The sequence below is a fragment of the Dermacentor silvarum genome, chromosome 9, assembly GCF_013339745.2.
Source record: "Dermacentor silvarum isolate Dsil-2018 chromosome 9, BIME_Dsil_1.4, whole genome shotgun sequence".
NCBI classification, from domain to species: domain Eukaryota; kingdom Metazoa; phylum Arthropoda; class Arachnida; order Ixodida; family Ixodidae; genus Dermacentor; species Dermacentor silvarum.
Window position 1 is genome coordinate 1,418,087 of NC_051162.1, and position 18,242 is coordinate 1,436,328.

At 46.1% G+C, this 18,242-nt stretch overlaps 1 protein-coding gene across 1 annotated transcript; it reads left to right on the forward strand.

Annotated features, from left to right (window-relative positions):
- Positions 1 to 11,980: 11,980 nt before the first annotated feature.
- Positions 11,981 to 12,712, forward strand: LOC119464903 (tRNA (guanine(37)-N1)-methyltransferase-like). Its single transcript, XM_037725775.2, is given in 2 exon segments — positions 11,981 to 12,397; positions 12,399 to 12,712. Coding segments are annotated over 2 exon segments (720 nt in total). The 3' UTR covers positions 12,702 to 12,712.
- The last annotated feature ends 5,530 nt before the right edge of the window (positions 12,713 to 18,242 follow it).

An 18,242-nucleotide genomic window follows, 5' to 3' on the forward strand; every position in this document is an offset into this window, starting at 1 on the left:
AGCAAGTTGTTTTTAACAGCGAAGCTGTTCTAGCTAACCGTCAAAAGTGCTGCCTGCTACAAAACCTTGCCGAGCTACGACGTCACTGCATTGCCTAGCAACCACCTCTCAGAGCGGCATGTGCTTCGCCTCCTCTCCATACCATGCACATGTTGCCCTGACATGGCACGTTAAGGAAGGGAAGGAGAGCATGCGCGTGGTGCGTGCAATGCTCGGGAGAGGGAAAGAGAAAATGAGAGCGAGATAGAGAAAGAAATTGTAGCAGCACCAACGAGGCAACGCGCAGAGCTGCTGTCGTCGCCGCCCACATTTCCCACGCTCGCGCCGCAGAAACACGGGCGGCGTCGGCACCAGCTCAGCAGGTTTCGACCAGCCACGCCCCGGCAAGTGTGGAGGCGCAGCTTGGCCGTGACGTCACTGGGGAGATAAAGCTCGTAGTCGCTGCGACAGTGGCACAACTCTCTGCGGGGAGTGCATGTAGCCTTGACATGGGACGACCAAAGAAGATCCGGACACCCGAAAAAGAAGCCACTCATCTTGAAGCGCGCCGCACGGCCAAGTGAGAATCTGCGCATCGGCGGCGAGCCGATTCGGAATACCGTGCCTAGCAAAACTTAGCCAAGCCTAGTAAAGCCTGGAAGAAGCTAGGTTGATCACCAGCTCCGCTGTTTACTCCAGCCTTGCACCGCTAGTCCAAGCTTCCCATGTTTTTTCATCCATTTTCATTTTCATTAATTTATCATTTCTTTAATTCAATTAGTAAGTACAAGTAATTTCCCCTACGTTGTTCTTGGTGTCGTTTGTTGGCTTCCTATGATATATATATATATATATATATATATATATATATTCTCTGTTTGGGTGATGCTCATTTTATTGTTAACATAACTGCACCCGCCTGATGAGCTTTCGTTGAGTGCATATTGTCATGAATAAGTGTCATTGAAAAGTTAAGCTGTGGGAAATAACGTTTTAATCATTTAAATAACTATGCAATAGAATCGTTGGCATAGAATGGTATACCATGTTGAAGAAGTTGGAAATGTATGCTTAGTCTGGTGGATTTACACTTGCACTGTGTATCACACTGAACCACTCTGCAGACATAGGCATCCGTACAGAATGCACAAAATCACATGCAAAATTGCACTTGCATGTACCTGCCTTCGTGATCATGCCATTTGATCATTGGCCCATATTTTGTAACCTTCTATTTCATCTTTTATTCTTCTATTTTTATCTGCCACAGCCAAGTGGCCAATCTGAGCAATTGTGGCACCTCAGTGGTATTGGAGACAATGATGAAGGGTGAAAAGAATAGAAAGTGAAATAAATTGTTCGAAAATGCAGCTGCTAGCTTCCTTTGCTTTGTCAATGTAAATACCTTATCTAGAAGAATTGATTGTTGGGCCAATTGGTCTTGTATTGGTGATGAGGAAAATTAGCACGATAAAAAGACAACGCACGTAGGAAGAGAAAACAAAGACAAGCGCATGTCCTTGTGTTCCTTTCCTGTGTGTGTTGTCTTTATGTTGCACTAATTTTCCTTGTCAGAAATACCTCATCCTTTGGCAGAACTAATCTTCCTAGAAAAGTCTGCCATAGAAGCCAGGATTCACTTGTTTAGAGGGGTCCTGAACCACCCCTCAGGCTTGGAGAAAAAAACACAGTTTTTAGATAGCATGCTTGCGAGCTATGCTCAGACCTAGCTGACTTGGAACATATGCTCTGGCGGTGCCCCGCGTTACACGACGGCGACGATGTCACGTCGACCAAATGGGAGGCTGCCCTAAGCAGCCCCGATCTTGAAGCACAGCTATGGGCTGTCCATCGGGCCCGCGACGCAGCAGAGAGGCTCGGCCTTTCTGTGCCGACGTGGGAGCGGCCTGCTACATGCTGACACGCGTTCCGAGGGACAATAATAAAGTTTTACCATACCATACCATATGCTGCTGTGAATATCTCAGCTGAATTTTGCAGCCGTGTGCAGCGCTTGGAGCTCGCAAGCTTTGCACGAAGTCACCTTTTTCTCAAACACTCTCTTTTCAATGTCTTCAGGCTGCTATATTTCATCACATTGCAGATTCCCATACGTGGCTGCTATTGGCCAATACCTGACATTAATTAAGAAGGGTGTTTGCTTCTACCTACTGTTGCCATGTATATTTATTGACGAAGTTTACCAAACGGGCTGAAGTAAGCAATAATCTGCGTTTCAAATTTTCATAGGAATTACGTACTTCCGGAAGTACGACTATTGTACTATCGCGGACTATCATCTGCTAACGCTCGGTGGCGCCCGCCCGCATAAGAATGAAAGTTTGGCTGCACTGCTTATCAGTGTTGTAGCCCTTGAGTCTCGCTAATTTCTATTAGTTTTGAACACTCGTCTAGCCTCGAACCACCCGACACTTGAGGTCAGACCAGACGTACACTTGCCAGTGCATGCTCATTCCGGACCGCTCCTGGTTAGACGCCTTGGCAGACATCCTTTTGTATTGAGCTATTGACAGTGCTTCACTATGCACAAGTTGGATGTAGCTACTATCCGTTGGTCAAGCTGTTGCAGCCAGTGCGCACCATGTAGCATGGCCACATTAGCGTGAGTGTGTATTCCAGCCCTGTCGTGCACAAAGCAAATGCTGCACATACAACATTTGCATGTAGCTGCGGCCTGCTGCATAGCGTAGATACCTCAGCTGCCGTAAGGTGCCGTGATTAGCTTGCTTACTGAGTGCACTGTGGCTTGCAGAGGACTAGTTGCATTTGGCGCGTCGTAGGCGCCAAAATCGGAAATAGTGGCATCTACGTGCACATCTAAAATCAAATTTCATGGTGATGTTCAGTAGGCGGAGCGTTGTGGGCACGCCCCGCTCTGCCGTAGTCTTCGCAGTGCAAGGCATGGAAGGAACGGGAGCACCGTAAGGGGTCACAGGCAATCTTTGATGGCTAATAATTGCGCTTCTGCTGAACGCATTGAAGTACTTTTCGCTGCAAAGTATTTCTTTAACTCCAAATGCATTTCTCGATTTCAATAAAAAGTGCTTCAGGGCCCCTTTAATTGTGTAGCTCATGTACTTGTTGTATGCATGGTTTTATATACTGTTTATTCTTTCACTGAGGCAATGCTTGAATTGGCTATTTCATTCTTGGAAAGACAGAGCGTAAAGAACGGAACAACAAGACAGCACTGTCTTGTCTTTTTTACGTCCGATATTTTCGCGCTCTTTCAGGAATGGACCAACAGTAACATGTCTAACTTTCAGTACTACTGCTGTTGAAGTTGGTAATGCAGGGTTGGGTAATGCAATAAGTTGGTGTCTGATGTAAGAGATACATCAGAAACAACCAATATGCTGTTTAAGCTGTTATTAAAAATCGCGCAACACCTCTCGGAAGCTGCTTTGTTGGAACAAGAGCAAAGCGACTTGTTTTTTATCACGCTTTAAAAGTGGCTCTTTTAGATTTCATTGTGCCTGCTGTCGTGCAAAAGATAGTTCAGTTCGTATAGAGACACCGAAATAGTCTTAAAGAATCAAGCAAAACTGCATCGAAATCAACAACTAGACTGCGCAACCCAGAGCTCTGCTTCTTGTCACATCGGTGGTGACATAGGAGCAGTCCACTGTTTCGACTGTTCTCTGGTCTCTGGTGTGTACCAGTGGATCAATGTTTCGTCAACGGTCACAAAACGACGCAGGAACTCCTTCAGATTACGCTTAAACAGCTTCAAACACTGCTCTGAAGCGGTCTCACGGACGCGCTTGTTGTCTGGAGTGAGGAAACGCGGCACCCATCGCGCCGACAGCTTTCTCATGCCCAAAATTTCATGCAGAATATGACCCACTTGGTCTTTTGAGATGCCTACTGTCTCAGCTATCTCGCGCACCTTCAGTCGGCAGTCTGCCAATACGAGGTCGTGGATTTATGCCACGTTATCGGCTGTGGTAGCCGTTTGCGGGGCCCCTGGGCGAGGCTCATCAAAAACCGACGTGCGGCCACGTTTAAACTCGTTGAACCAATTTTTTGACGGTTGCCATCGAAGGAGAAGACTCACCGTAGACGGCATCCAGTCGCTGTTTGATTTCGCTGCTCAATTTCCCTTCCAAAAACAAGAATCGAATCACCGACCGATATTGCTCTTTTTCCATTTTTTTAACGGACACACGAAAAATCACCTGCTTCCTCTTCCTCAAGCGGCTAAAAACGAAACCGCGAACCCGATTCGACTGGACCTTTGCATGTGTCCCTCTAAGAGAGCGTACTCAACGTCAGTATATGTCTCATGCGATAGCGTCGCGCTCTCGCGGTGAGGCTAAGTACTTATTGGACCGCCCTCGTAAACTGTTGGAAAATTGCCACAGTTGCCCTTCAAGCCTGATCCACATGAAGTATTCTTTGCTTACGAAATTCTGTTGTTTGCATTGCTGTTTGTGTGCTACTGCCACGTGCGACACAGCAAATGTGGCAGTGGCACTATCAATGTGAATAGCCGTAACGTGGTTTTTCCACGGCTCGTCACAAATATTGATAAAAACAATGAAGCATGGTAATGAAGACAAATTGCTTTCTAGTCAGAATGGTAAAAGCCACAATTTTTAGCAGTTCCTTTTTTGATGCTATTATTTTTCCACTTTGAGTGTTTACAGTGATGCTCCGCCCTGCATTATCAGTGAGACCAGCTGGCCGTGAATGGTGGATGATAAAGGTGGCACAGAATCTAGAAGAAAGAATTGGCACAAAATAGCGGCCAAAGTTGCAGTTGAAAGAAGTCTTAGAATGCTAGATGGGGGCCCTGGCATCGGATCGGTTGATTCAAATGAACCGGATGCAATGTAGTAATCTGAATGGTGGACAAGCTTTAGTTTGGCGCATTTCATGCAATGTTTTCTGGCTCTACTAAATGCCGTCACTGACTCTACAATGCACACGGGCTGGTGTCAAGAACATACCTGAGCGTGGTCTATGAGCATGCAAAGTGCACCGTGCAGGCCAGCTATTCTATTTACATTGTATTTTTGGTCGATTAGCCTGCTCAGAAGTGCAGTGATTTCTTACTGCTTGGTGGCACGAGGCTGGATGTACCACGAGGCTGGTATGGTGCCAGGTCCACAGCAACAGGGTGGAGATGGAGAGCCAAGAATGACAAAGGGTTTGGTGATGTGGTGAGATTAGAAAGTTTGCAGGCTTACGACGGAGTCTGCTCAGGACACTGATGACACTGCTGTCCTTTGTTCTGTAGTAGAGCATGAAATAGGCCGATGGTGATGAAATGAAAAAGAAAATGGCCACTCGAGAGTAGCATGAAGCTGCAAGGGTGCGAGTTTCTCAGAAAGAAAGCTTTGCAGTTGCAGAATGATTTGTTCTGGCCTGGGGATTGAAAACAGGACCTCCAAGGTGGTCATTGTACCATATGAGCTGACCATGAAATTTAAGTTGGGCAATAGTCGAATGGGGCACACAATGCGAAGCTGCTGAATCGAACTGAATTGGCAACATCAATTGCTGACAGTAACGGATGACATAAACTGGAATAGACGACGAGAAAGGAGACTCGGCAAGCATCCTGAAACGTTATTAAATTTGGAGGCATGAAATTCACTGACAACAGGTGGGGTGATGTGATCATGAACGAATGAAAAGAGAGCACATTTGAAAAAAATTGCTGCAGTTTCAACCTGAAAGGGGAAGCATCAATTGCGATAGCAATTTGTAGAGAGCTATACGGAGTAAGGATAGTAGATTTATCAGCTGTATAAATTTGGACATGCAGCAGCACCGGCAACGCGCAGAACTGTTGTCGACGCCGTCGACGTTTGCCCGCGTTCGCACAAAATGCGTGCGGCGTTGGTGACTGTTGCCGGAGCATCTGAAATAAATAGGCACTTGGTGCCGCAGCTAACGTCGCCTCCTTCCCTCCCCCCCCCCCCCCACGGCCTTTCACGTGTCGGAAGAAGGCGCGTTTGCTCTACATATATGGTGATTGTAAGGAGGAAAGAGACGCCTACTTCTGCAGCCCTTAAGGGAGCAAGGCGCAGAACGCGCGGTTAGTTCTCCGCCGTGGGTTCACTCCCCGTGAAAGCGCACGTCCCTCGCGCCCTTTCACGCGCACATACAGCGTTCGGTGCGCGGCGACGATTGTATCTTCATTGACGTCATACGGAACCTCACGGCGCCGACGACGCCGACGGCAGAAATCTGCTTTGGAGTGTCCATATAATCGCTATCGCAATAAAATGGAAAAGAACTGGGAAAAGGGAAAGAAGCACAGCCCTTGTCATGCATGCGCTTTCAGACTATTGGAACCAGAGACCATTGAAATCTGTGAGCCTCAGTGGAACCTTTCCACAGTTTGGGTACTTTTGTTGGATAGAGTGCCAAGTGTGCTTATATGCATCCACATTTTGTGCAGCGTTGACAAATCTAAGCTAGGAACAGCTTTCAGACTGCTCCACGCATGGTATATGTTCGGGCAGTGCCCCCCACTGGCCCAATGTTGATTGTGTGTCGGGGTGGTGGTATGGTGTGCATGACAATGCATGTCGAATAACCGGGTTTGACAATAGCTCAACAGGCTGGTCAAAGCAGCTGGTGACATTCAAACAAGATTGAGCCTTCTTCACAATTGTAGACAAGACTGCTGTATCAGAGCCAAAGGCCTTTATGTGCCTTCTTTCCCTTGTTTTTTTTTAATAAGGGTGGTCGAATTATGTAATTTTATGCTAATGGAGAGGCTGTGTCTCGAAAGAAGGATGGCTTAACCTCTTAAAAAAGGAATTTTTGAATTAGCAGAGAATGTCGCACAAAGGTTGAATGAATAGATATAGTGTAGACCGCTTATAACGTAAGTCGCCGGAGTCGCAAATATCCGCACATAAACGGTACCGCACTATAACCAAGCAACAATTTTCAAGGCCCGCACATATGCAAAACATGTGCACTGAGCCGCCAGTATGCGACAGTCAGGAATGCGCTAGAATGTTTGCATTCAATTTACAGTCGAATCTCGTAATTCGAACCAAATCACGCGGCGGCACCTCCGACCGGCATTGCTCTGGCAGCGCCATAGAGCAAAAGCTTAGGGGAGACCCCTCAATTTCGTGCGCGAACAAACCAAAAAGAAAAAAAAAACGCGGCGGACATTTCACCCTCTCTCAAATGGCAAGGTCGACGATTCTGCATTGCGCCGGAAGATGCATGTACTTGCCGACGTCTCAGCCACGCTACCGTAGCCACACGTATTAAAACGGCAGTGAACCCTTCTTTCTCCTTTATGCTTCCTCTACTTTCTAGTCACGTGTTGACCTTGCACGCTGCGGCTACGGCGCAGAGGGAAGCAGCGGCACTGTCCCAGGCCGGCCAACGAAACTGCCCACGCAGGCAAACGCCGGCTTTCCGATATCGGCAGAAAACAAAACTTCGGGGAGCTGGCGCCAGGCCAGCTGTAGCGGCGGCGCCTGCACGGCGGCGGGTGCGCACGGTGACAGTCGAAAGTGAGGGAGCTACGGGGGAGGGTGAGAGGAGCCACCGAAGCGGCGGAGTTGCCGAGACGAAATCCGCTTCCCTGCCGCCCTCCTCCCTCACATTCCACGGTCTCCGCGTGCGCCCTTCGTCGTGCCGTGCCGGCGCCGCTCGCTCGCTGAAGTTTCGTTTACTGCCGTTATCGTGAAGCAAGCGTTCTCCGACGTTGGCAGTTTCGTGGCCCTCGCTCGCTATGTGTGCTGTGATATTTCACGACTCGCACTCAAGATTCTGGTTTCAGCCTCACTGGCTGTTCGTTCGCACCACGTGCCCTTCTCCTCCACTTCATCTCTCTTTCTTCCTCGAGCAGCGTTCGCAGTCTCTGCTGACGATCTCAATAGAACAACATAGGTGGTATGACAACATTGAGATCACCATTCTTAAGGGGCACTAAAGGGAATAAGGTAGAGATACCCAGCAGTCATAGAGGCATGCGCAATCAAGGAGTACAGGAGGCATACGTGAATATCTTAGCAAACATCTACAAAGATTCCACAGCTACCTTGGTTCTCCACAAGAAAAGTAGAAAGTTACCTATCAAGAAAGGGGTCAGGCAAGGAGACACGATCTCTCCAATGCTATTCACTGCATGCTTAGAAGATATTCAAGCTCTAGACTGGGAAGGCTTAGGAGTTGGGATCAACGCCGAATATCTCAGCAACCTTTGGTTCTCAGATGCCATTGTCCTATTCAGCAACAATGGAGACGAATTACAGCAAATGATTGAGGACCCTAATCGAGAAAGTGTAACAATTGGGTTGAAGATGAATATGCAGAAGACAAAGATAATGCTCAATAGCCTGGCAAGGGAACAAGAATTCAGGATCACCAGTCAGCCTCTATAGTCTGTAAAGGAGTACGTTTATCTAGGTCAATTACTCACAGGGTACCCTGATCACGAGAAAGAATTTACAGAAGAAAAAAATTGGGTTGGAGTGCATACGGCAGGTATTGCCAAATCCTGACTGGGAGCTTACAACTGTCGTTGAAAAGAAAGTGTACAAGCATTGTATTCTATCCGTGGTAACATATGGGGCAGAAACTTGGAGGTTAACAAAGAAGCTCGAGAACAAGTTAAGGACCGCACAAAGAGCGATGGAACGAAAAATCTTGGGACTAACGTTAAGAGACAGAAAGAGAGCGGTGTGGATCAGAGAACAAACGCGGATAGCCAATATTCTAGTTGACATTAAGCGAAGAAATGGAGCTGGGCAGGCCATGTAATGCGTAGAATGGACCATTAGGGTTACAGAATGGATACCAAGAGAAGGGAAGCACAGTCGAGGTCGGCAGAAAACCAGATGGAATGATGAAGTTAGGAAATTTGCAGGTGCAAGTTGGAATACGCTAGTGCAAGACAGGGGTAATTGGAGATCGCAGGGAGAGGCCTTCGTCCTGCAGTGGACATTATATATGGCTGATGATGAAAGGAATAATGATTTCTGCTGTATCAGTAGATTACCTTCCACAATACCAAAAACATCACTCTTACCGCAAGAAACCAGTTGGTAAGCCAGAATAAATAAAAGACACAGAAGGCGAGTGGTTCCCGCACCAGCTCTCCGTGACGTCATGAATTTTCACAGCGTCTTTTAGGTCTCAGTTAATTCTTTAGCGGTAAAGGTAGACTGCATTGTGTTCTAAAGGAGCCCAAGACTGAATATGTCAAGTTTTGCGAACATTTACTGAGCCAACATGGCCCAAATACGAAAATTAGTTTAGAAGTCGTGACGTCACACTGATGTGACGTTGGGGTTTCCGCGCGAGATTAAAAAAATTAACTTTGAGCTTCATTTTCCTCTTCAAATAATTAACCTATTGCAGTGTAATTAACGGCAGCAGAGTTTTCGAACAAAATCCGTCTAAGTTGATTTATTGTTTCTGCTTTAGTGTCCCTTTAAATGAGGACAATATTATAGTGATGCCGACAAAAAATAAATAGATGATGACGTTGGCAGGACAACGATGGTGTATCAACTGGATCACAAAGCTGGAATGACGACAGTGGCGCAGCGACGACGGTATGGCAACAGATAGTGACTGTCTTACAATGGCATGACAGCAGCAGCATAATCACGATTGAATAACCGATGACTACATTATGATGAAATGACGAGGAAGCAATGATGTCGATGGATCGAAGGTGGTATGATGACGACGGAATGACAGCAGTTGGATGATGTTACTGAAAGGGTAATGATAAAAGGACAGCGTGATGACGACAAGGAAAATGGTTGTATGATGATTGTGTGACGACGATGGCGTGATGACATGAAGTCAGATGCCAAAGTAGAATGATGCTGGATAGAACGCCACGACGGCATCACAATGAATGATGACGACAGTATCATGAAGAGAGTCAGATGTCAAAGTTAGAATGATGCCAACGGAATGACCAATGACGCATCGCAAACGATGGCATGACAACGAAAGAATGAACGACTGTATCATGAAGATACAATGACAACAACGGCATGACAATGGAATTGACGACGACTGTACGAAAGGCCTGTGTAACGACGGCATGAAGACGATCACATGATGAGAGTCGAATGGTGAAGCTGTAGTGACGATGATCGCACCACCATGATGGAATGATGACGATGGTATGACAACAGATGCATGATGATGACTGTCTGACGATGACGCAATGATGACGATGCATAACCACGGCCACGTAATCACGATTGAATGACGATAGCATGATTACAATAGAATGTTCGGATTGGCGTCGATGGACGGTGAAAGCGGTATGAGGGCCACGACATGACAACATTGGTATGACGACTGTGTGATGACAATGGCATGACGATGAAGGCATGCTGAAAGTTGAATGAAGTTGCAGTGACGGTCGAATGACCACAATGGCACCACGACGACTGCATGGCGATGATGGCATGATAACGGTATGAGGAAAACGGAGGTCGACGAGTGTACGACGATTGTATCATGAAGCCTTCTTCTTCTTTCTGGAGTTTTAAGTGCCAAAACCAGTTCTGATTATGAGGCACGCCGTAGTGGAGGGCTCCGGATTAATTTTGACCACCTGGGGTTCTTTAACGTGCACTACAACGCAAGCACACATGCGTTTTGCATTTCGCCTCCATCGAAATGCGGCCGCCGGGGCCGGGATTCGATCCCGCGACCCGTATGACGATGATAGTATCATGACGGTGGGGTGACGAGGACGGCTTGACGAGAGGCAGTTGACAAAGCTGGAATGATGATGATGCAACGAACATGACAGCGTCACCACCACGAGCACATACCTAGTGGCCCAAGCTATTAGGCAATTTGGCCCACTGGGTCAGCGTAGAAGGCGTGACGACTACGGCATGACGAGTCAGATAACAAAGCTGGAATGATGACGATAGAACGCCCCTGATGGCATTATGACCATGAGCACAACCCTAGTGGCCTAAGCTGGTAGAAAGCTTGGATTACTGCATTGGCGTACGACACTAGTGCATAGACTTCAAATGCCTGAAGTAGACAAAGAATGCTAATCGCATTGAAAGGCTAGGCATGCGGACACGGACACCATAAGAGGGAAACAGACAAGGCAAACGTATGGTGTTCGTGTTGTCCATTACTTGTGTCCGTGTCTGCATGCCTGACTTTTTAAGGCGAAAGCCTTATATGCCTATCATACAATGACCTTCAAACAACCTTGAAAAAAACCTGTGTTGATGCTCTGTGAGTACAAATGTCATGTGGTCACAGAGATGTGCTTGTGCCACTGTTCACGTGTTCATCTTCTTCCACAGCTGGCTCCGATGCCACTCTTCATGCCAGCGTTCCTATACTGCCCTTCCTTCTGCGAAGGTGCTGACAGCACTGGCCCACTACACAAGTTTTCGCCTTGAAGTTTTACAAACGTGTAACACTTGTTTTTTTTTTTTTTTTCCTAACACTCAGCAATCCCTACCAACTAGCTCAACTTTCTGTTGTTCTAAGTGTTTGAGGAACCTCCTGTGGACAGTTTTGATACCCTGTGCTGCCTTTTAGCTGCATGAACTTTGTTGTAACACATGTTAAGACAATGGAATTGAACACTACAGTCGGTTCCACTTGTAACAATATTCAGGTGCCAAGAAAATGCCCATTGTTATAACTGACAGGTTATAATGAGGTTGCGCAAAAAAGCAGAGGGGACAAACATTTTAATTAGTAAGAAGTTCAGTCAAATCCACTTATAGCAATACTGGTTTCAATAATACTCAGATACTCGGATACAATACTCTGATATGCTATATTATATATATGGTTAATAACAGTGTCATTATAAGTGGGTTTGACAGTAGCTCAAGTTGTATTGAAGATTCAGGCTTTTGTATATGAATCATTAGGCTCGTGACCTAATGCTGGTGTCTTCTTTTCCAGTGGGACACTTTTTAACTTTATCCACAGTAGCGTGTAGTTGTAGAGATATCTGGAAAGCTGCATTTCAGGTTTACAAATGGATGATCTCTTCCATCTCTGCAGGTTCGAGTTTGACTTCACGGATGTCTACTGGAACCCACGACTCAGCACTGAGCACTCGCGCGTCATCGACCTTCTGCGTGATGGTGATGTCTTGTATGATGTCTTTGCTGGTGTCGGACCCTTTGCCATTCCCGCTGCACGCAAGGGTTGCACAGTCATCGCGAATGACCTGAACCCACACTCGTATACCTGGCTGAATCACAACGTGACCCTCAACAAAGTGTCAGACAGGGTGACCACCTACAACATGGATGGACGTGAGTTTATCCAGAAAGTTATGGGAGAGACCCTTGTCAAGCACTTAGCAGACGACAAGCACGTGCACGTCTGTATGAACCTGCCAGCGCTCGCAACAGAATTTTTGGATGCATTTGTGGGACTGCTGTCGGGGAAGAGAGAATTTGAATGAGGAGGTGAAAAACTGTCATGTGAAAATCCACTGCTACTGCTTCGTGAAGGGTGAGGAGGGCGTGACTGGTGCCAAACAGAAAGTGGAAGACGGGCTCGGGCGACCGGTGGAGAGGGACGTGCAGGTGTCATTTGTGCGCAACGTTGCACCAAACAAGGACATGATGCGGGCGTCGTTTGACCTCTCATTGAACATTTTGTGCGCTCTCGACTGCTCGCCAGCAAAGAGGTGCAAGGTCGAAGAGGAAGCACAAGGAACGCAAGTTGGTGTTGTTGAGGCGGAATAAAACTGTTCTTCTTCAACTGGTGACGGTAATAGCTTAGAGCTGTGCTGCATTTTCAGACATTTTGTATAACAGCATGCACATCAATGAGAACCAAGGCATCCTCCGGTTGTCTCTTTTGCACATTCGAAAGATGACCTGCCTGCGCTGTTTCTACCAACTAGCCCAAGTATCAGTCCTAGTAGAGTAATACAATTCACAAAACCAGGAAACCTCATTGTTGCAATCCGCAATAGCCACATTTGGACCGACTTGTAATAGGGCCTCCCCAAGACCTTTCACATGCTCGTTTAAGGGGGGCAATTTTTATTTTTTAAAGCACCATTGCCATATAGTCAAGATGTTACCCCTAAAAGATTGCAAAAAAGTATCACACTAACCGCTGCTTTGATCTTGCTCAAATTTTGCAGCAAGGTCACATTTAGGTCTGGATCTTTCAGTACAAATGATTGAATCAATGGACCATTTATTGAAAGGATGGCTGATTAGCGTAAGTCAGAAACATATAAATAGTTAAAAAATGTTTAAGAAAACGGGCTACCCGTAGCCTGCTTACACTTGTGCGACATGTGCCTTCTCACGAACAGAGATGCAGGGATGGAAGTGCTGCGCCAACTGCGCCATCTTGCGCCAAACCATCAAGCTGCGCCAACCTGCGTCAAAATGCTAATTTTGAATGTAGTCGCTCAATTTTGCGGCATGTGCATGTTCATTGGCAACCACGCAGCTATTTGTTGGCCTTGGAATCCAAGCCTAAGCAATCCGTTTCAGCGTCGGTGTCCATTTACTGTGGGTGTGTTTGGTGGCATATTGTAACTTGCCTGCAGGAGAATGAAAATTGTTTTGTGCTATACATTGAATTATGAATGTTTTATATAAGTCCTATGCGTTTGGTGTACTATGCGGACCAGCTAAAGATGATTTGAACTGGCGCTCCTTTTATGGGGCAGTCGGAAAAGAAAGCCACACTCTCAGCTGAATGTATAAGTCGTACAGTCTGTAAAGCGTGTAGATCAGCAGTTTCGTTGTGTCTTTTAGGGCTCACTGGTGAGCCCTATTGGTAAATCTGCATCAATTAATGGCGAACACCATGAATGTTACGTTCAAATAGATTTTGCTTCTGTTTGGTTACCGGGATGTTAGTACGGCACGTTGACAAATGGCCTGCTTGCTTTCGTTAAACTTCTTGACCAGAAATATTCAATGGCAACCTAATCGTCACTCAAATTTTGACTCCAGATGCTCTATTTCCTGCACGACCATGCTGCACAAAATCAGAATCAGTCATGCATAATACACACAGTGAATACTAGATAACGATGTTTAGGTCTGAGACTGCTGATATCACTGGCATGGGGATGGGTTGTTGCATAGATTTTGAAAAATTATGCAGGCTTTATTTTCTTTTTCTTTTTTTTTTTTGAAAAAAAAAATGATCGCACAGGACCTAGGTTGTTATTGGTAATTTCTCGACATCCTCCACAACCTTTGCATTGGAACCTTATCGAGGAAGTGAATTCATAAATGATAGTGAATTCAACTTAAATATTAGTTGCTTGTGCACAACCAAAAAGAAATAAAAAGGAATTCTTGACAAGCATTACCAAAAGCCTATCAAGATACAGTGGGCGCTGTTTACGCAAAGCCCTAGGTTGTTCCTTTTTTCTTGCCCACAATTGTTGGCACACCCAATATGTAACTGAATAGTGATTTCTGAGAAACCCATATGGGGTTTCCTATGTCAGGTGTGTGAACTGCACTCCACCTTGTGGGCCTCCGCAGAACGCACATTTCTTGGTTTGCCTGTATTTCACTCATGTTGAGCTTTACCAAGCTGATCCAAAACGCGCATCTTCTCCTCTAAAATAGGCAATTCCTGCTCCAAACCTGCTTCAAAGTGCCAAATTTGCTGCTCCAATAGCTGCTCCAAAGTCTCTTGGCCACTTCCATCCCTGGAGATGGAACCAGCAACTTCCATCCTCCACACCGAGTGACAAGGGCTGCACAAGTACGTGAAGGACAGCATCGCCCATCGTCTGCCTTCAGGCTTGCTGCGAAGTCTTATTTCACAAAGCCCGCACCGGTTGTGCCCTTACACCAGATGTTATTGCATGTTGGCAAAAGAAATGTAATCGAGAAGATATCAATTATAGTCCCATTCCCGAGCTTGCACTTGGCTGCCCCTCGTGCAAGACAACAGCGAAGCCATACTATGAGAATTCCCTGACTTTCATTGCACTTCCGTCAAAAGTATGTGGGGACAATACCCAAGCTGGATGAATGGATAACTGTACAAGTATAGACAAGGGAATGTCTCCTGGCCCTCTACCAATTCAAAGGAGACAGAAGTAGTACACATGATTTGATACCGCTTGGCCGGTTCTCTTTCCTGCTTTTAGTAGCCTAAAACATAGTGGCTGTTGCATCACCTGGTTTCTGATGGTGTTTGCAGTACGATAATGCTTCGTGATCTGTGTCAATTACTCACAAGAGGTGCAGATGAATTCAAATTCACATTTGATAAACCAAGCAAGTAACTGTGCTAAGTGTTATATTGAATCATCTGGATCATACGATGCAACTTTGTTGTGAAATTCGAGGCAGAACAAGGTAGCGATACGTGCAAATTAAAAAAAATTATCCTTAAGGGAAAAACGCGGGTCATTGTACATGATTGCATGCCTCCTGCATTAAACAACACAGGAGTGTTAATAGTGAGGTGATTGCATATTTTGTTTAGTGTGAACAGGGAGCACTTGTTCACGACCTTGAAACAATATATCTATATATACATGGAACGAGAAGAAAGGGCAAGGAGCGGCATGATTTTGTTAATCATCATAGGACGCCAACAAGCGGCAAGTTGTTTTTTCATGCACTTTCATTTTCATTAGTTTATCATTTTTTAAATTCAATTAGTACAAGTAATTTCCCCTATGTTGTCCTTGGTGTCGTTGTTTGTTGCCCTCCTATGATATGATTAATAAAATCAGGGCCCCTCCGTTCTCTTTCTTCTCGTTCCTTACATAATGAGGGTCTCGAATCTGGCAACAATGATGCCTTCAGGTAGCATGTGTGGGTTTATTGACCAGTTGCCTTCACTCAAAAAGATCACTTACTCGTGACACCTGCGGCAGAAAGGATGTTCCACATCCGCCGCCAAGGTTTGTGATTGGTGCCACGCTGGCTAACACTCCCAGGGTTAGTTGTAGTAGCAAAACATAAATACCCCAGAAAGTGGATGGGAAAACGGCGCCGCGGTAGCTCAACTGGTAAGAGCATCGCACGCATAATGCGAAGAGTGGGATTGTTCTCCACCTGCAGCAAGTTGTTTTTAACAGCGAAGCTGTTCTAGCTAACCGTCAAAAGTGCTGCCTGCTGCAAAACCTTGCCGAGCTACGACGTCACTGCATTGCCTAGCAGCCACCTCTCAGAGCGGCATGTGCTTCGCCTCCTCTCCATACCATGCACATGTTGCCCTGACATGGCACGTTAAGGAAGGGAAGGAGAGCATGCGCGTGGTGCGTGCAATGCTCGGGAGAGGGAAAGAGAAAATGAGAGCGAGATAGAGAAAGAAATTGTAGCAGCACCAACGAGGCAACGCGCAGAGCTGCTGTCGTCGCCGCCCACATTTCCCACGCTCGCGCCGCAGAAACACGGGCGGCGTCGGCACCAGCTCAGCAGGTTTCGACCAGCCACGCCCCGGCAAGTGTGGAGGCGCAGCTTGGCCGTGACGTCACTGGGGAGATAAAGCTCGTAGTCGCTGCGACAGTGGCACAACTCTCTGCGGGGAGTGCATGTAGCCTTGACATGGGACGACCAAAGAAGATCCGGACACCCGAAAAAGAAGCCACTCATCTTGAAGCGCGCCGCACGGCCAAGTGAGAATCTGCGCATCGGCGGCGAGCCGATTCGGAATACCGTGCCTTGCAGCAGTTAGCATTTCCTAGCAAAACTTAGCCAAGCCTAGTAAAGCCTGGAAGAAGCTAGGTTGATCACCAGCTCCGCTGTTTACTCCAGCCTTGCACCGCTAGTCCAAGCTGCCCATGTTTTTTCATCCATTTTCATTTTCATTAATTTATCATTTCTTTAATTCAATTAGTAAGTACAAGTAATTTCCCCTACGTTGTTCTTGGTGTCGTTTGTTGGCTTCCTATGATATATATATATATATATATATATATATATTCTCTGTTTGGGTGATGCTCATTTTATTGTTAACATAACTGCACCCGCCTGATGAGCTTTCGTTGAGTGCATATTGTCATGAATAAGTGTCATTGAAAAGTTAAGCTGTGGGAAATAACGTTTTAATCATTTAAATAACTATGCAATAGAATCGTTGGCATAGAATGGTATACGGTATACCATGTTGAAGAAGTTGGAAATGTATGCTTAGTCTGGTGGATTTACACTTGCACTGTGTATCACACTGAACCACTCTGCAGACATAGGCATCCGTACAGAATGCACAAAATCACATGCAAAATTGCACTTGCATGTACCTGCCTTCGTGATCATGCCATTTGATCATTGGCCCATATTTTGTAACCTTCTATTTCATCTTTTATTCTTCTATTTTTATCTGCCACACCAAGTGGCCAATCTGAGCAATTGTGGCACCTCAGTGGTATTGGAGACAATGATGAAGGGTGAAAAGAATAGAAAGTGAAATAAATTGTTCGAAAATGCAGCTGCTAGCTTCCTTTGCTTTGTCAATGTAAATACCTTATCTAGAAGAATTGATTGTTGGGCCAATTGGTCTTGTATTGGTGATGAGGAAAATTAGCACGATAAAAAGACAACGCACGTAGGAAGAGAAAACAAAGACAAGCGCATGTCCTTGTGTTCCTTTCCTGTGTGTGTTGTCTTTATGTTGCACTAATTTTCCTTGTCAGAAATACCTCATCCTTTGGCAGAACTAATCTTCCTAGAAAAGTCTGCCATAGAAGCCAGGATTCACTTGTTTAGAGGGGTCCTGAACCACCCCTCAGGCTTGGAGAAAAAACACAGTTTTTAGATAGCATGCTTGCGAGCTATGCTCAGACCTAGCTGACTTGGAACATATGCTCTGGCGGTGCCCCGCGTTACACGACGGCGACGATGTCACGTCGACCAAATGGGAGGCTGCCCTAAGCAGCCCCGATCTTGAAGCACAGCTATGGGCTGTCCATCGGGCCCGCGACGCAGCAGAGAGGCTCGGCCTTTCTGTGCCGACGTGGGGCGGCCTGCTACATGCTGACACGCATTCCGAGGGACAATAATAAAGTTTTACCATACCATACCATATGCTGCTGTGAATATCTCAGCTGAATTTTGCAGCCGTGTGCAGCGCTTAGGAGCTCGCAAGCTTTGCACGAAGTCACCTTTTTCTCAAACACTCTCTTTTCAATGTCTTCAGGCTGCTATATTTCATCACATTGCAGATTCCCATACGTGGCTGCTATTGGCCAATACTACCTGACATTAATTAAGAAGGGTGTTTGCTTCTACCTACTGTTGCCATGTATATTTATTGACGAAGTTTACCAAACGGGCTGAAGT